At 36.5% G+C, this 20,313-nt stretch overlaps 1 protein-coding gene across 3 annotated transcripts in view; it reads left to right on the top strand.

Moving 5' to 3' along the window:
• Positions 1–19,935, top strand: part of ebf1b (EBF transcription factor 1b) — a 137,873-nt gene extending 117,938 nt beyond the window's left edge. Inside the window, exons 11-17 of one of the 3 annotated variants that reach the window (XM_056262239.1) lie at positions 2,516–2,604; positions 10,244–10,309; positions 11,345–11,507; positions 11,625–11,804; positions 14,349–14,543; positions 17,395–17,463; positions 19,333–19,935. In XM_056262239.1, the coding sequence (XP_056118214.1) occupies positions 2,516–2,604; positions 10,244–10,309; positions 11,345–11,507; positions 11,625–11,804; positions 14,349–14,543; positions 17,395–17,462 (761 nt within the window). In that variant the 3' untranslated portion in view covers position 17,463; positions 19,333–19,935. Of the gene's footprint in view, positions 1–2,515; positions 2,605–10,243; positions 10,310–11,329; positions 11,508–11,624; positions 11,805–14,348; positions 14,544–17,394; positions 17,464–19,332 lie in introns of all 3 variants that reach the window. The other 2 variants (XM_056262238.1, XM_056262240.1) reach the window with 2 other exon arrangements.
• The last annotated feature ends 378 nt before the right edge of the window (positions 19,936–20,313 follow it).

The raw sequence follows: 20,313 nt of genomic DNA, 5'->3' as shown, positions 1-20,313 counted from the left end.
AATATAATATAATATAATATAATATAATATAATATAATATAATATAATATAATATAGTGTTTTAAAGCTGATTTTATTGACATAGTTTGAATCCAGGGTATATTATGTTAAATTCTTTAAGACAATTCCTTGTGAAAAACAAAATTCTAGTGTTTTATCTTTCCCCACACGTCTTGAGAACCCCTTTGTCCCCGCTCTCTCTCTCTCTCTCTCTCTCTCTCTCTCTCTCTCTCTCTCTCTCTCTCTCTCTCTCTCTCTCTCTCTCTCTCTCTCTCTCTCTCTCTCTCTCTCTCTCTCTCTCTCTCTCTCTCTCTCTCTCTCTCTCTCTCTCTGTCATCCTCTCTGTCGACCTCTAGGTCTCTCGGTAAGTGAATGTTTTCCCCAGGCTGAGTGAGAGGATTGGATACAATGTAGAAATCAATGGCAATAAGAGAAGAGTGAAGTAGTCCTGACACATACAAGCATGTGAATGTGTTTCCTAGCGCACTGACTCATCCATCTCCATATCACTTTATTAACAGATGCCACGCACACAGGAATACACACGCACACACCGGTTCCTGACACCGGTTTCTTTCTCCTTCATCCAGGCAGGTGTTTCAGCTTAATTAGATATTATCCACCAACATTTCTAAGGAAATCTGTAATTGAAGGTCATTTATTATGGTAATAACTGTGAACAGCAGCACTTATACAGTCATAACCTATATGTTCTTAATTGCCACATATCAACTTCAACATAACTTAAACAGGGTTTACAGTATCTTAACCATCTGCTCCAACCGACAGGAAAGTACCTTCGTTTCATGCCCCAGCAGCCCCTAACACTCCCTCACACTCAAACTGCCCAAACCACTCTCTCTTTCTCTCTTCCTCTTTTCTTTCTTTCTCCTCACATGTCCATCCTTCAACAGCCTTGGGACCAGACGCTCATTTGGACATGTTATTTATGAACGTTTTGCAATAGATGTTCATATTTTAATTCTGATCGGATGCCATTTTTAGGTCCCATTATGTTTTGGACCACATGCTAACCAAAAAAACCAACAAAAAAACAGGGCAACACATAACTTGGCACCTGTTAAACACAGGCTGTAATGAATATATAATATGAATACAGGAATTTAAGCTGCTGTAAATGGTTTTATCAACATTGTTGATCCAGATTAAATCCTTTGCACAATAAAAAAGTATTTTTTGCTTTTTTTTATATAAATTGTGTTTTTAGGTTATATCTAATGTTGTGGAGGAGGTTGTGCGGTTTAGATTAATAAAGTATTTAATAATATAATATGATATCAATCTTTCATTTAATGTCATGGTTGACTTGTCATCCTTCCTTGTAATTTATTATTTATTTGTTTATTACAAAATGGGTTTATTACATTACATTATATTATATTACATTAGTAATTTATAGTACATACACTTACACATACATGGGCAACATTTATTAATTACTAGCTACTAATTACATCTTTAACAATGTAATTAGATTACTGTGCTAATTACTCTCTCTAAAAAGTATTGCATTACTAATTACTTTCTTAATGCCATATCAACATTGACCAGTTGAACAATACAAAGATAGACATGAAACTGAACTGACCAAAGTGTGTAAAGGGAGAAGGTTACATTTAAAACATATATTTTAACATTAGATGTTCAATTTTTATGTTAAGTCTTGTTTTATATAGAATTGTTCTAGTCTGTACAGTATTTAATGCAATTCTATTAGAAGTAACTGTAATTGAATTAAGAGAATTAATGTTTTGTGTGTGTGTGTGTGTGTGTGTGTGTGCGCGTGTGCATGTGTGTGTCTCTCTTTAGAAATTGTAGTTTGTCTGAGCTGGTTATAGCGTATAACAGAACTGTCTTAAATGCTACTGCCATCAGAAGTTTTTGTTTGGTCCCTTACTTTTAAGTAGGCTCGTAAAACTGTGGCACTTTACAAACAAAGTGCCATCATAAACAGTTCTTCTTCTTCTACTTCCATTTTCTGTCCATTACTGGAGCAAAATGGTGTCAGATAGCTTGTTAATATCTCTCCTGTCCTCCATCTCATCCCTCCCTCAGACTGAGTGACAGGCTTTTCGCGTTTCTGACAGCATAAAGACTTTATGCAAAGTAATTGCTGCGCTAAACGTAAAAAAAACATAAACGTCCTACGATTACATGCTATATGCGCTCCCTGCACTTAACACGGGCGTAAGAATTCCCAACGATTTCAAATGACGTCCATTAGAACCGCTGTATTTATTAATATTGCATTTTCTACAGAGTTATTACTCTAGGTTGTAGCTGTATATTTAGAGAGAAGAAAAAAAAAGTTAATTTACAACTAAATGTCCATGTTTTGTTCCAAAAAATACGGAGAGCCTTTTATTCTTTGCAGCCTTACAATGGTCAGCTATGTACTAGTGTTAAACGTAAAGCATCAATAGGAAAACCTTTTTTTTTTTTTTTTTTTTAATTGACCTAAAATGAATGGATTTGTCTCTGCTTTTGTTTGTAGCCCTGAACGAGCCCACCATAGACTACGGGTTCCAGCGGTTACAGAAGGTGATACCTCGACATCCAGGAGATCCTGAACGCCTGCCAAAGGTACGAGTAGCGTTTCCACTGTTGTTAAAGACACATCAACAGAAATGTGCTGTCGAAATGAGGTGTTATATATATATATATATATATAACTGACTGATAGCTGATTCATATTTATAGGCTTAATTGCATGCCTCCATTGAACTAACAGGTTTATCAAGAATCCATGTTGGGTGGGCTGAATCATGAATCATGATCCAGCCGTTACCGTATGCATTTAATCTGACATTCTGCTATCACTATTAAGTGCTTCCAGATCCTCTTTCCTTGATTCAGAAAGAGCGCTACAGCATTAGCTATAACATCAAAGTAATGATTCTCACTTATGAAGGACTGAGATGGAGGGCTGCATGGTTATGTCATCATTGTCTTGGTGATGAAACTCATATGGTAATAATTCTGCTTGGATGAACATTAGAGTCTGTTGCAAAAGGACAGAAAGAGTTGCATCATGGAAAAAAAAAAAAAAAGTTCTGTCTGTTGCTGTTGTTGTACTTTTACGTGTACATCGAGCCATGTTTTGCATGTTGTGTTTGTTGTAATGTTGTCCTCTGAGTGTAACAGGTACTCTCTATAGGGCTTTAACTGTTTTGCAGGTTGGGCTATTTGGTCTTATTGAAATCTTGTTGTTTAGTTGTGTAAATAGTCCAAATAAGAGTTGTTGGCTTGTATTTGTTGTGCTGGACCTCTAGAAATATGGCATAAAACAGGCTTTGTTCAATCAATGGGATTCACAGTCCAGACTAGGTCATGAGTCAGAAAACATTAGAATTCGCCAAGTACAACGTGTTCCTGAATCAGCTTTCTAGTTGGTCCTGGAACATCATTCCTATTGACAAATCCTTTGGATTTGGGGTTAGACCTCAGCCTGAGGTTTGGGACTCAAACACAATTCTGCCATTTTGATTTAAACAAAAGAGGCCTGTTCACACCTAGGACGATAACTATAACAATAACGATAAAGATATGGTTTGAACATTGAGAGCTAATCCCGATCCATTCTGCTTTAAAGTTTTTTGAGCATTTAAAGCGACAACAATATGCTTGTGTATGGTGCTTATGGATGCCTAGTTATAGTTATCTTTATAATAATCATTCTTGGTGGCCTTCATAATATAATATAATATCATATAATATAATATAATATAATATAATATAATATAATATAATATAATATAATATAATATAATATAATATAATATAATATAATATAATATAATATAATATAATATAATATAATATAGTCTTGTAGTTAAATACCCATTCATTAAGTGTTGCTATATTATATTATATTATATTATATTATATTATATTATATTATATTATATTATATTATATTATATTATATTATATTATGTTATGTTATGTTATATTATATTATATTATATTATATTATATTATATTATATTATATTATATTATATTATATTATATTATATTATAAATAGACATCTCTTTTAATTGTTTGGAGTATGACAAACCTTTTTTCCAGAAATATTTATTGTTAAATATTTATAGCAAATATTTTCTGAACAAAACATGTAATACAATTATTTCCTTGTGTGTTTTTTTTTCAGTCTTTTATCAGTCATTAGAAAAACAATTATAGATATTATTAACTAAAGGTTTTAAAATTCATTTTTTCCAGTGTTTCCTCAATATTGTTATATTATATTATTATTATATTGTATTATATTATATTTAGATTAGCTTGTTTCTGAGCTATTACATTGCTATTATATTATTTGTATATTTGGAGATTTATTGAGTAAATGTAAATGATGCATTGATGAGAATCAACCTATCACAGTCTTAGACAACCACCTTTCTCTAGCCCTGAAATCTGATTGGTTGATAGGAATATTGTTCCAGGACCAACAATAATGTTGATTCAGGAAGATCAAAAATCACTGAAACTTCACAAGTTCCCATTCAACATTCACCCTAGGACTATTGAGTTTGCTTAGGTTGTTGAGATTATTCTGTTCGTTTCACAAGTGTGTATGTTTGGTGATGAACTATATACATGTGAGTGTATGTTTAAGAGTGGTGTGTGTGTGTGTGTGTGGCTAAGTTTAAGAGCTCGGGCACCCAGAGGTGATCCATCATGGTGAAGTCAGCTGTCCAGCGGTGCCTCCCGGCAGGTCAGCGATCGAAGTCTCTGCTGGCCGGACTTTATTATTGCTCCACCACCAGTAATTGAGTCACAGCAGAGGGTGTGTGTGTGTGTGCTTGAGAGGAGGAAGAGAAATTATTCCAGCACACTGGCACCTCTGACATTCAGAACAGTGTTGAGCTCAATGAAGAGGTCGAACATATGGAGGAACAGAGAATCATACATATTCTCTCGCTCTCTCTCCATCTCTCTTGTCTTGGCCGCTGTCCCATTGGCAGTGGTGGCGCCACACACACACACACACACACACACACACATGCTCTGTTCCTCTCCGCCCCATCGATTTTCTCGTCCTTATTGAGGTAATAACAGTTTGTTGACGGGGCTCTCTTTTCAACTGCTCACCTCAATCATACCAGCCAAACACAGGGACGCCAAAGAGAGAGAGAGAGAGAGAGAGAGAGAGAGAGAGAGAGAGAGAGAGAGAGAGAGAGACTGGGACACACACATATGTTTACCTAGCCATCTAAATAAGGGCATACCATAGACTTCTATTGTTTTTATATAAAGCTAATTATTATAATTATATGTAATTACAGACAATGGTAAACCAAACCTAAACTATTTTAGAATACAAATATATTTACTTCATGAAGGATTTTTACCCTTGAGGATGTGGACGTACCTGAATAGATTGACTGACTGATTAATTTATACATTTTGTATTTATTTTTAATTGGTGGGAACAGGTTTGTTCTCAAAGTAAACACTCAAAACAAAAGAACTTAACCATAACTTAAGTTCAAGATATTTTTGCTTATTTTGAAGCTACCGTATGCTCACAATATGTAGGATATTTGTTATTTACACCCTGTAAAATGGCCTTAATTTTAACTGTAAAATACTGTAAAAATGCTACAGTAAAAACCTGTTAATTGGTTAATAGTTTCTTTACTATATTTGGGGAAAACTGTAACATAACATTACCTTTCATGTAATTTTACCGTAAAATATTGTACAATTTTTGGAAGTAAAAAAAAAATCATGTTTACATTTTTACTGTATTTTAACAGAATTATTCTGGCAACCACAAGCCTTTTTACACACAGCTTTTAATGTGAACCATCTTTTTTTTCTTCTTCTCTGGATTAAGCGAACATTTGCTGGACAGCACATGCAATATAAATATTTCTTTGTTTTTTACACTTTTATCAGTCATTGGAGAAACAGTTATGAACAATATGACCTTTTAAGTTCATTTTTCAATGTTTCTCACATCTAAACCTCTCAGTTTAGTGTTGTTCCCAGTTCAAACTCAGACTCAGACAGACACGAGAGACACAGAAGGACAGACGGTGTAGTAGCCCGTATGAAAGGATTAGAGAGGACAACAGAAGTGTGAATGCTCTACTGGACATTAACATTGACAATGAGGTCCAACATAACCTGCCCATTTTGAACCGTTTATTGATCCGTTTTTAGTATGTATGTTCTTAAAGGACTAGTAATTTTGTCATGGTTCACCCTCATGTTGCTCCAGTCCTCCATGACTTAATTGATTCTGTCAACACAAATAAGATGTTCAAACCATTCAATTTAAACTTTAAAGCTTCAAAAAATCATGTTAAAAAAATAGTCAATAAGACTCATTCACTTTATTCAAAGTGTTCTGCAGCCATACGATAGCTTTGCGTTAGGAAAAGACCAAAAGTCATTTTTTATATTACAAAATAATGACCCATTTATTGAACCTTTTGTTGAGTATCACATTTGAAACATAAAGCTTTTATGGCTCATATAGCGTGACTATGGAGCTCGTTCTCTAGGTGGAAAAATAATAATAATTCAGATACACAAACTGACCAATAATTTGCGATTTTGTGCAGTTGCTGATGTTTACATGGCCAAAACCTAAGACTGATATTCTGATGACTTGTAATGGAAATCAATTAAATATTGTAGCAGTATTACAGACTACTTACATAAATAAAATGCATATAAATATCAGTTGTCACTCTATATCTCCCAATAATATGTCTTACTATGATCATATTTTAATGCTTAGTTTTATGATCAAAGCTCTGTAGTTTACATTGTGGGGGCAAAACATAATGCAATGCAATACAATAATGATTGATAAGATGAACTAATAAACGTTGATGTATCATATTTGACGCTCACATTTTAACGTGATTTTTCTAAACAATGATGTATGAATAATCAAGTAACTCAATAAATCAAGTTACTAGCAATATAAAGGTTATTCTTATGTTTCCTTTATAAAAAACATGATATTCAGATGTTATTCAGATATCAGATATCATTGCATATGGAGTTGTTGTCACCCGTTTATGATGTCACCAGAGTATGTGATGATGTCATGCTTCATCAGATCTGATCTAATCAGTTTAGAACAGTAAAGGGCTTTTATCGTCTATCAGAATGATGATCCAAACATGATGTGCTACTTCCTGTAAAGTGTGGCTCAGTGGCATAATGAATTTTCATGAATTTTGGAAGTTGTTTGATGAGCTATTGCTGACGCAGTGCCATTTGGGACAACTATGGATTGTCTTTAACCTTAAACACTCTAAAATATGATTTTGTGTAGATAAAGACTATCTGAATATGTTTTACAAGAAAATACTATTTCAGTTTTTCTACTTCAGAATGTCAAATTGTATTCAGTGTTACTTGTCGTTTCTTTTTAAATGTTTGTGAACATACTAGCAATTTCGGAGTGAAAATTGCTGTAGTTATGCTTGATTATGAACTGAACCGATCACTTTTTGATTTTTATGGATAAATCACTGAAAATTTAAATTGGCGTAGAAACTATTTCCCCTCAGAAATTGCTAGTAAAATTTCACAAAGTAAAACATTGATTTATATGTGAAATTTTAAAACAGTATTTCCTTTTTAAAACATACTGTGCGCCAATAATCTTTTATTTACAACTTTGAAAAGACTTTTTTTTTAGTATTTCCTTTTTAAAACATACTGTGCGCCAATAATCTTTTATTTACAACTTTGAAAAGTCTTTTCTTTTTCTTTTTTTACAGTGTGGTCCAAAGGCATAGAAAAACTTATTACGCTTGTGATGTATAGAGCTCAGTGTTTCTGCTATACAGTATTCATCATCGACCTCTGCCCCCTCATCTTTTCACCTGCATCTGATTGATGTTTTGGCTAAACTCACACGTACTGGGAATTCACTGCCTCCGGGCCGCCCCACGTTCATTCGGGCCCTTTCTCTCGCCAGTATCCCTTTCACGCTCCCCCACGCTGGGCCGCAGAGGGACTCTCCTCCGCCTCCTCGCTCTCTCCGCGGGATCTATCGCTCTAACAGCTCCCCGTGACGATAATGAGAGGTTAACACAGTGCCAGCACGGCCATAATTGAGTGAATTTAGCACCTTGGACAGCGCACTAAAACTCCTCATTGCTTGCCTGACCCCCCATCAAGTTTTGTTTGTGCGTTTGTGTGTCTGTGTGTGTGCGGTGCGACACACCCCAGGCCTGATTGGAAGGCAATATGTTCCAACACAGCACTCGCACACATGCTTAGGGGTAAGATCCTGATCAAGGTCGTGTCCAGATGGGGGGGGGGGAGCAATTTTCTGCCTGTCACTCGGTTAGCTGGAGCAGAGCCCTTCTGCATTAACTTCTCCCACACGCCAACATACAGGACGGAGAAATATAAGGAAAACGCTGTGTTTGAGGACTACTGCAATTTAAACATCTAACAACAGTACATTTACATTTATTATGGGGAAAAATACATGAATTTCACAGGTAAAACTACTCATTTCGTGAATATAAGAATATCTTTGTAAACTGTTCATAAAACCATTCATTCATGCATCATTTTACGTTTATTTATCAACAAAATGATTTTATGTACAATTTAGATTTTTATCATTACGGCCATTTACGAAGGGTTTATGATCGATTTCCATTTATTTCATTGCAATTATTTATGTAAGATGGTAAGATCTTATGGGAGCTTGGGACAGTTTATGATTAAATGCTTTTGCAAATTCAACAAATTAGGTAAGTATTGTTTAAACCAAAGATACATATATGAATGTGTTAAATAAATTACATATGATGGTTTTATAAACAACTATTATTATCAATGCAAACATTTCTATACGTGTATACTACGGATATCAAACTCAAATTTGGAACACACCAGGTTTAGATTTATTTATTAGGTTTGGTTGTCTTGCGGTTTTAGAGTAAAACGTGTTTTGGAAAATAGATATTTCATTTAAAATTGATAGTAGTTTTTGCATTTTTCATAAAAACAAACTTAAAATTATAACACTTTTTAAAAAACTTTTTCAGCAATAAACTGCCAACTTTAAAAAGAGACCAAACTTATGTCTGTGCTCCAAAGCATTCAAAATTTATGATAGTTTAAGTTGGAAATTTCATTTTCAGGTCTATGCTCAAAAAGTGAATAAATGGATTACTTGCTTAACTACTGCATAAAGTTTAATACCATAAAATCCCTTAAAAATATATATATATTTTAAAATAAAACATTATCAAACTAAAATAAAATACATAAAATAAAAATACAAATTTTGGACATTTTTGACCACCTAACGAACAGTACTAGAGGGTTTATCATGTAAACTTATTAAAATAGCATGTGAGATTTAAAATGTCCACATATGAAACCTTGGTAATATGCTTCAAAAGTCACATAAACATTGTGAAATTCATGTGATTTTTTCCCTAAGGGTATTTTAACTTTAACTTTTTAACGAGAGATTTCGAATGACAAACCTATACGTGATATGATCAATGTTTCATAATTAATTCATTGATTGTGAAAATTTGTTCAAAACACAGGATTTAGTGTCTGAACTTTGACTTTTATTGTGCCATTTGTTGCAACCCTCCCATGCTTGCACATCCCATGCTAGTTTGATAATGTGGAGATATTGCACAAGCCACATAATCACATTATTAAAACAACACAAAAGTCACTACTGCTTTCCAGCCATTGCACTTAAACAATCATGACACCCGTTGTCCTTCTTCCCCATCATGTGACTGCGCAGAAAAGCGTATGTTAAAGTAATTATTTCTCATTAGCAGGAACGCATCGATTCCCTCTCTGATGTCCCGTCATCGTAAGAGCTCTTACGAGAGCTGGCTTTCTGCTGAGTTATTGCCCAGTACTGTGAAACCGAGTGACCTGCACTGCAAACATAGATTGCATTGTCCTTCCTCAACGCAAAGCAGATGTTTGCTGAAATACTGCACTTTTTCATCCTGACAGACACAGAACAATTGAGCAAACATCAGCTCCATGTGTTCCACTTGGCTGTGATCACTGACGTTATTAAACGGCAATTCAACCCTATTTTGATCTGTGAAAGAGAACAACATCACATTGTATAGTTACAAGTGATACGTGTTATGGATTGTACATTTATAAACAATGAACTGAGGATGAAAGGGGTTCTAAATCTTTTTTAGCATCAATATTTTCTTTGTTATTTTGCGTACAGGAAGTGATTTTGAAGAGAGCAGCAGATCTGGTGGAAGCACTTTACGGGATGCCCCACAACAACCAGGTGAGGAACATTATCATTGATACATAACAGTTGCATAACACATTTTGAAAATGTATGGGTGTTTCTGTCACTACTTTTGGCCTAACAAAAAAAAAATGAAAAACTACTTATTTGTCTATTAACAATGTCCAACAGTGTACATACATCACAGAATAATTATGAAAGTCTTTTTTTTCCCCCTAGTTAGGAACATTTTCACCACATAAAAATTATGTATTGAGTTTAATACCATTCTGTACTGGAAATGACAATGGCTGAAAATGGTATTTCAAACTTTTTTGAATAACATTTCAGTCACACTGTAGATTAGAGTCCAAATCTCAATATTAACTAATATTAAGTACGACTTTTGCCTCAGTAAACTCCTAATTACTGCTTATTAATATTTAGTAGGTAGTTGTTAAGTTGAGTTATTGGGAAGGATTAAGGGATGTAGAATATGGTCATGCAGAATAAGGCATTAATATGTGCTTTATAAGTACTAATAAACAGCCAATATCCTAGTAATATGCATGCTAATAAGCAACTGGTAGTGAGAAATGCCCTAAATGCCTTGTTTTGCTAAGGCTACTTTCATATAGCTAGCCTTTTTATGTATCTTAAATACACACAATTAAATAACATTTTCAAACTTACATAATTCGAAATTACAACATGATTGGAAATTCAAGAAAATGAAAATATTGTGCTAACAATGCATCGAAAGCACGCTTTTCACTGTCACTGTCGTCTTCTTGATAAACAAGTACACTAACTTTTGAAGAAAAAAAAACTGTTAGTGACAAAATATTCATGGAGGGAATGAGGGACGTGATTTGTGTTAAAGGGTAAAACAATACCATTTACAGTACATATAAAAAGACATGAAATATATAAAATGTTTCCAAGACCGTTTCTAAAGTGACCTTCATGTAACGCAAACTAAAAACAAAAGAGCGTAGAGATATAAAAGTTAACACCCATTATATGTCCTAAAGGAAAGTGTTAAATTGTGAGAGATGATGAATCATTTTTCCCCAGGAAATAATTCTAAAGCGAGCAGCGGACATTGCTGAGGCCCTGTACAATGTGCCACGAAACCACAACCAGCTCACCGGCCTCACCAACAGCTCCGTCCACGCGAGCATGATGGGAGTGAACTCTTTCACTGGACAGCTCGCCGTTAACGTCTCAGAGTCGTCTCAGGGTGGAAACCAGGGTGAGATATTGTTTCTCTCTCTCACACACAAACTTGCACAAGAGTCCATCAAAGCTGTGTACACACTACTTTGGCGTAAAGGCGAGTTGACTAAGTTTTCTGTGTGTCTGGCTGCAGGTTTCAGTCGTAACACGAGTAGCGTATCGCCGCACGGCTATGTGCCCAGTTCCACCCCTCAGCAGGGCAGTTACAGTACGGTATCCACCAGCATGAATGGCTACGGCAACGGCGGCATGACCAACCTGACCGGCTCCCCGAGCTTCCTGAACGGCTCAGCCGCCAACTCGCCCTACGCAAGTGAGTTTCCAAGATAAAACACTAAAGGAGATGTTTAGCAGAATGTCCAAGCTGCTCTTTTCCATACAATAAAAGTGAAATGATGAAAATTCACCTTAAAAGCACACTGTAAAAAACGAAGTTGTGAATAAAGGGATGATTATTGGATTACGTTTTAATAGAAAATGAATTCAATGTTATTTTTTTTAGTGTAGTCCACATGCACTATATTCAAAGTTATCTGAAGCCATATGATTGCTTTATGTCAGAAACAGATTGATGTTTTAGTTTAGGTAAAAAAGCCTCCTCTCTTCTGTAGCTCTCGAATCTGACTTGCACTTAAAATTTGCGGTCACATTAGCGTAATTTCTGTGAGATTTCATGAGCAAAAATGTCTATTGTCAATAGTGTTGTGATTTATAAAGCACAGCTCATACAAGGAGTCACTTTCGAACAAAACAACTATCTGTTGGTCAGTGTGGCAAATTCGTGTGACAGACTTGAACATGATCTCACGCGAAACTTGCGCCTTCATGCCTCACGCGTGGATTCCTATTACCGCACCGTAAGACGTGACAAAATGTGATGTCATTATTGTAAAATAAGACATACTCTGACATGCTTTCATGTGCTAAATACATATAAATGAGATTTGAGAACTTTTGAAATACATTTAAAAGGTGTTTAAAGTACAATCTTTTGGAACTTTTGATTTCGGGGGTGAAATTTGACAGTTGAAGTGCTTTATTCACACTCAAACAAGGCTGTGTTTCCAAACAAACTTCTGTCTTTGATGCACAATCATTGCAGGAAGTCTGACAGAATCGGCCTTTAGGTCTGATACAATTCCCAACTGAGAATTCCCACAATCCACCTGCTCCGCAGTCTGTATTCAACAGCTCTTTAAAAGTTCTCGACTGACGACGCGCTCTCTCTTCTGCTCGCCTGACAATGCCACCTCACTCCAGCTGTTATTTATTGTTCTAATTCTTAATTGCTCGCTCTTTACAATTAACCAGAGACGAGAAAGCGAGCCAGAGACAAAAGAATTGTGATGTGTTTGTTTGGCTTAATTATGACTTGATCAGTGAAGGGTGTTTGTTTGGGGGGCAATCTGACACTCAGAGTAAGTTTACAGGACAACAATGTATTAAACACGGAAAAGTTTAATACATTTAAAAGTTTAATGCAAGTTTAAAACTTTGCGTTTTTTGCACACAGACGACAACGTTGTCAAAACGATTCCCGTTCACACGGATGCGCGAAAACGATTAAAAACGCTGTATTCTGCTGCCAGGCCAGTAGTTGACGATGTCACTTTTTGAAGAAACACTACACCTATAGACTGAACACATAATACGCATGCGCATGATGTAATCGTTTTCACAAATTCGCATTTTTGTAGTTTACACAGAGACAAAAACGGTTTAAAAAAATTTGTTTTCAAACGTTTGCATTTTCAGGCCCACAAAACATTGCCGTGTAAATGAATGGCCAAAACCAACGCCATCTCACGACCAATTGTGATTAAAAGGTGGCTAATTCGTACAAATTCGTACGACCTTACTCGTACGAATTCGCACGATTTGTCTAAACCCACGTGATGGGTAGATTTAGGGGCGGGGTCAGGGGTAGGTCATTCGGACAAATTCATACGAATTTGGTACATAAAATATGTACGAAATATGTACGAATTAGCAAAAATCGTACGAATTTGTACGAGTGAGGTCGTATGAATTCGTGCGAATTAGCCACCTCGTAAAATTCGTACGAATTGCCGTGAGATCGGGTTGGCCAAAACACATAATTTTCAACTAAAAACGGAAAACCTTTTATGTCGTGTAAATGCCCCCTAAATATTCAAAAAGGAGAAGAAATCAGAGGAACGCACAACTTTGACTCAAACACCCCACACAAAAGAAAAGAAAGCAATCAAAAATTCGTCAATGCAAACCTGCCCACTTTTTCCTCGAACGACTCTGGTCCTTTTAAAAAAAAACAGGGTTTTACTGCCTCTGTCAAATTTAAATTCTGTCAATTAAAGACTGTTAATTAAATCAATGAAGTAACTGATGGGCTAACACTTGAAATGCAATGTTAACAAGTATTATAAAAGGCTCACTGACTCCATCAGACAATTCCAATCAGTCCCAGAGACCCCTGTTAAGCTTTCAATTTTCATCAATTGATTAGACTTGATTAATGGATTGTGCATTTGCTACAAGGTTTCACTTGAACTAATTTAACGTGCCGACTTGCATTTTTAAATGGAGAATATAAAAAGGTAAACTATCACAAATAGCAAAATTGACCCAAAACAAATAGCTAAAGGTTAAACCCCAAAAAAATTTTAATTGGGAAAGGATAATGTTTTAACATTAAAATTTACATTAAAGAAAAAAACCCAATTGCTTCTTCTGAAGTGATTTAGTTTAATTGCAAGTAATCATTTCCGCCCTAAACTCTTTCCCACAAGAATTTCCTTTCCTAATTTATCTCTTCCTTCCTTGTCTTTCTGCTAAATCCAAAATGTATTTTTCAACCTCACTTCCTGCATTCCCTCAGTCGTCCCCTCCAGCCCCACCATGGCCTCCTCCACCAGCCTGCCCTCAAACTGCAGCAGCTCCTCTGGAATCTTCTCCTTCTCTCCGGCAAACATGGTTTCAGCTGTGAAACAGAAGAGCGCGTTCGCTCCCGTCGTTCGGCCCCAGTCCTCACCTCCACCGACATGCACCAGCACCAATGGGAACGGTCTCCAAGGTAATGAACAAGTCCTTCACACTCAAATGACAGTAACAACATCATAAAACTTTTAAAAATGCTGCAGCAATAAAAAAGGATGTTCACCCAAAACACTGACAACACTGTATACCACTGTATGTGCAAATGACTTCCAGTGGATCGACTTTTCAAAAGGAAAGTCTTGCGCAACTCAGTTTGGCACCTGCAATGATGTTAAAGGGATAGTTCACTCAAAAATGAAAATGCTGTCATAATTACTCACCCTCATGTTGTTCCAAACCCGTAAGCCTTTCGTTAATCTTCTGAACAAAAACGAAGATTTTAATGAAAATCTGAGATATTTCTGTCGCTCTATTGACAGCTACGCAACTACTATTTTGAAAAGTTCATAAAGAGATCCATATAAATTGAGCGGCTTTTATTCACATATAAACACTCATCGACGCACACATCAGTGGTGGTAAACGAAAGCTTAAGCATGTTCACTTGATGTGCGAGAACCACTGAGGTTCATTCTCGTGTTACGCTGCACGTTTGAGCTTCTGCAAGAACCAATGAGATTCATTCTCATGTGTTACGCAGCACGTTTGAACTTCAGCAAGAGCCAATGAGGTTCATTCTCATGTGTTACGCAGCACGTTTGAACTTCAGCAAGAGCCAATGAGGTTCATTCTCATGTGTTACGCAGCACGTTTGAGTTTCAGTAAGAGCCAATGAGGTTCATTCTCATGTGTTACGCAGCACGTTTGAGCTTCAGCAAGAGCCAATGAGGTTCATTCTCATGTGTTACGCAGCACGTTTGAACTTCAGCAAGAGCCAATGAGGTTCATTCTCATGTGTTACGCAGCACGTTTGAGTTTCAGTAAGAGCCAATGAGGTTCATTCTCATGTGTTACGCAGCACGTTTGAGCTTCAGCAAGAGCCAATGAGGTTCATTCTCATGTGTTACGCAGCACGTTTGAGCTTCAGCAAGAGCCAATGAGGTTCATTCTCATGTGTTACGCAGCACGTTTGAGCTTCTCCAAGAGCCAATGAGGTTCATTCTCATGTGTTACGCAGCACATTTGAGCTTCAGCAAGAGCCAATGAGGTTCATTCTCGTGTTACGCAGCACGTTTGAGCTTCTGCAAGAACCAATGAGGTTCATTCTCATGTGTTACGCAGCACGTTTGAGTTTCAGTAAGAGCCAATGAGGTTCATTCTCGTGTTACGCAGCACGTTTGAGCTTCAGCAAGAGCCAATGAGGTTCATTCTCGTGTGTTACGCAGCACGTTTGAGCTTCTCCAAGAGCCAATGAGGTTCATTCTCATGTGTTACGCAGCACGTTTGAGTTTCAGCAAGAGCCAATGAGGTTCATTCTCATGTGTTACGCAGCACGTTTGAGTTTCAGCAAGAGCCAATGAGGTTCATTCTCATGTGTTACGCAGCACATTTGAGCTTCAGCAAGAGCCAATGAGGTTCATTCTCATGTGTTACGCAGCACGTTTGAGTTTCAGCAAGAGCCAATGAGGTTCATTCTCATGTGTTACGCAGCACGTTTGACTTTCAGCAAGAGCCAATGAGGTTCATTCTCATGTGTTACGCAGCACATTTGAGCTTCAGCAAGAGCCAATGAGGTTCATTCTCATGTGTGACGCAGCACGTTTGAGTTTCAGCAAGAGCCAATGAGGTTCATTCTCATGTGTTACGCAGCACATTTGAGCTTCAGCAAGAGCCAATGAGGTTCATTCTCATGTGTTACGCAGCACGTTTGAGTTTCAGCAAGAGCCAATGAGGTTCATTCTCGTGTTACGCAGCACGTTTGAGCTTCAGCAAGAGCCAATGAGGTTCATTCTCATGTGTTATACAGCACGTTTGAATTTCAGCAAGAACCAATGAGGTTCATTCTCATGTGTTACGCAGCACGTTTGAGCTTCAGCAAGAACCAATGAAGTTCATTCTCGTGTTACGCAGCACGTTTGAGCTTCTGCAAGAGCCAATGAAGTTCATTCTCGTGTTACGCAGCACGTTTGAGCTTCAGCAAGAGCCAATGAAGTTCATTCTCGTGTTACGCAGCACGTTTGAGCTTCAGCAAGAGCCAATGAGGTTCATTCTCATGTGTTATACAGCACGTTTGAACTTCAGCAAGAACCAATGAGGTTCATTCTCATGTGTTACGCAGCATGTTTGAGCTTCAGCAAGAACCAATGAAGTTCATTCTCGTGTTACGCAGCACGTTTGAGCTTCTGCAAGAGCCAATGAAGTTCATTCTCGTGTTACGCAGCACGTTTGAGCTTCAGCAAGAGCCAATGAAGTTCATTCTCGTGTTACGCAGCACGTTTGAGCTTCAGCAAGAGTCTCTTCGGCTCACCAAGGCTGGATTTATTTGATCACAAATACAGTAAAAACAGTTATTGTGAAATAATATTACAATTCTAAATAACTTTGATCTTTTTAAATATATTTTCAAATGTAATTTATTCCTGTGATGGTCAGTGTCACATGATCCTTCATTCTAATATTCTGATTTGGTTTTCTTATTATTATCAGTGTTGAGAACTGTTGTGCTGCTTAATGAGGAAACCATGATACATTTTTTTCAGGATTCTATGATGAAAAAGAACAGCATTTTTTTTTAACAACGTAAAAATATTTACTAATGCTTTAATTTAATGCGTCCTTGTTGTATATAAAGAAGTCTTAATTACCCCAAACTTTTGAATGGTAGTGTAACATCACTAAAGTCCAGGAAGGATCTGTAACGTAAACTAGAAGCATGAATGTCTAATCTTCCTTTTGACCATATACTCACCCATAATTCGGTCTGATATTAACCTCTCTCTCTCTTGTCTTCTTTCCCTTTCCCGTCTTCTTCTCTCCACTTCCCTCAGATCAGTCTTTTGTCGACTCTAACAAGTACTCCACAGCCAGCGCACTCCAGGGCCTGGCCTTCTCCTGAAGTATGTTACTCATCCGTTACTTCTCCCATGTTCATCCCACTTCTCACATGTTTCCATATCTGATCATCCAACCATCCATTCCTACAAATAACAGATTTTGCATAGTGAAAATTGTATTTCTTAAGGTAAAGTGTGTAATTTTTTACTTTTAAATACTCAATGCTTAACATGTATAGAGTCAGCTATAAGAAATTCATTTTGACCAATGGCGTGAGATGGAGGTGGGACTTTCTGTTTTCCGACCAATGACAAACAAGAGGAATGTTTGAGAAACCTGTTCGAAAACAGTCATTATTTTTGCAATTCCATTTGTTGACACTAATGTGCAGAAATTACACACTTCACCTTTATATATCCCATGTTTCCCATATATCAAACTCTAGTTTTCTGTTTTATCATAAAACTGTAGAGCATGTTACTTCCAAAAGGATGTTACTGTGTGTCAATTTTATGTGTGAGCGTCTGTTCGCATGTCTTCGGGGTTCAGTTTCAGCTCCAGCAGTTCCTAGAGAACACAACCCTTCCAAAATAGTTTTTTTTCTTCTTTCTTGTTTGTCAGCAGTTGCTAAACTCATGTCGAGTCAGATCTGCAGTGCTAAGCATTTTCCTCTTGTTAAAAAAAAGAGTCCATGTTTGCTAACTCATAATAAAAAGAGTGACGATTCTGGAATGAATTTCAATTGACGTGATATTAGACTGTCTCAGCTTTACAATGAATTCGTCATTTTTAAGTGGTGCACACCAGGGCAAGCATGGCCTTACAAGCCCAGAACAATAAAGCTAACTGCTTGCAAACAATTAGGAGTTGGTTGAGACGTTTAATCTACCGCTTCAAGTGTCTAGTTTGTGCCAATTTTGCATTGACGCTGAAAGAGTTTAGGATTTATCCCTCATCTGAAAGGGCCACGGTTTGTTACACAGATGTGAAAACAGATTGCCGATTTTAAAGAACTATTAATAGCTGCGGAAAATATGAAACGATGTCCAGTCTCGTAGCAATGCTTTGCTGTACAACTCACACTCTTACATACACTACTGGTCAAAATTATAAGAATAATTACGTTTTTTCATGCTTTTTTTTTTCATGTCTCTTGTGCTCACCAAGACTGTATATTAATTTGATCAAAGATACCGTAATATTATGAAATATCATTACAATTAAAAGAAATGTTTTTTTTATTTTAACATATTTTAAAATGTAATTTATTCCTGTGATGCAAAGTTGAATTTTCAGCATCATTACTCCAGTCTTTAGTGTGACGTGATCCTTCAGAAATCATTCTAAGATGCTGATTTGCTGTTCAAGAAACATTCTTTGGAACATTCTATTCATCAAAGAATCATCGAAGAAATGGTTTCCACGAAAATATAATGCAGCAAAAACTGTTTTCAGCATTGATAAAAAGAAGAACCATTATTAACAACTGAGCACCAATAATAACTGATAAAACTTGAGAAGCAAATCAGCATATTAGAATGATTTCTGAATGATCATGTGACACTGAAGACTGATGCTGATAATTCAGCTTTACCATCACAGGAATAAAGTACAATTTAAATTAAATATCAATAGAAAACAGTTATTTTAAATTGCAATAATACCTCACAATTACTGTTTTTACTGTATTTTTGATCAAACAAATGCAGCCTCGGTGAGCATAAGAGACTTCTTTCAAAAAATCTTAATAACTCCAAACTTTTGACCAGTAGTGTTTCATTCACTCACATTTTATATGCAGCTCTTTTAATGACGGGTTGTTTAATGGAGTAGAGTGAACTAACTCTCTCTCTCTCTCTCTCTCTCTCTCTCTCTCTCTCTCTCTCTCTCTCTCTCTCTCTCTCTCTCTCTCTCTCTCTCTCTCTTCACAGTTATCCATGGAATGATCGTTCCTCCCATGTAGGGTGCGTCTGTGTGTGTGTTTGTGTGTGTGTGTGTGTGTGCGTGCGTGTGTGTGCAGACAGAAAGATGAAACGTGCTCTTTCATGCCACTGGTCTCACTGAGCGTGTTCAGAAAACTCCGGTGCTGGACTGACCTCGCGGTCCTGTTCTGAAGGATGAAAAACTACAAACTCAGGCCCTTTTTAACACAATCTGCTTTGAAACAAAAAGATATAGAGGAAGAACGATAGGAGAAAAAAATATTGGACTGAACTGTTGTACCTCCCTGTTTTGATGTTGAAATTTGTACTCACCTTCTAGACACTTTTTAAGATAAGGAGCGACAGCACAGACGATGCTCACCCGCCCCATCTACACTATAACATGAGAGGTCTATTTATTTAAAAAACGTAGTTATTGATTTGCCATCATATTTGTGTGTTTCTGTGTGTACCACCCATTTATGAAATGATACCTGACACGATATTGCAGTGGTTTCTATTTATGATTTTAGATGCTAACGAAGGATTGCAGGTGATTTTTGCGCAGTAATGTCCCACTGAATTTGCTAAATTGCTTTTGAATTTGAAGAAATTTTGAATAGAAAAAAGAAATTTTGGTCAATCACGTCTACAAAATGTGCCAGCAATGTGAATTTATATTAAAACTGTGGCGGTGAAGATATAATTTATGCTTTTTTTTTTGTCTTTTTTTTTTACCATGGTTAAAAACCAATTTGTAAATGCCAAAGGGGGAAACTCAGCTCCTTTGCATTGTTCCTGTCATGTCCTGATTTTCACACTCATATTCCATTTGCTGAGATTATGCTGCCTTCAAGTCCTCCAGGGAAGTTGTGATTTAAAAAAAAAAAAAAAAAAATTTTGAAGAGACTTTGGTTGTAAAAAATATATTTATAATATATATTTGGCATGTTTGGCATTTCATGTGTGAAGTATGGAAGCTTGTTTCCG

The sequence above is a fragment of the Rhinichthys klamathensis genome, unplaced genomic scaffold, assembly GCF_029890125.1.
Source record: "Rhinichthys klamathensis goyatoka isolate OS25496 unplaced genomic scaffold, OSU_Roscu_1.1 h1tg000191l_1, whole genome shotgun sequence".
In the NCBI taxonomy this organism is placed as follows: Eukaryota; Metazoa; Chordata; class Actinopteri; order Cypriniformes; family Leuciscidae; genus Rhinichthys; species Rhinichthys klamathensis.
The sequence above is the reverse complement of the archived record's forward strand: the minus strand, read 5'-3'. Positions and strand labels throughout refer to the sequence as shown.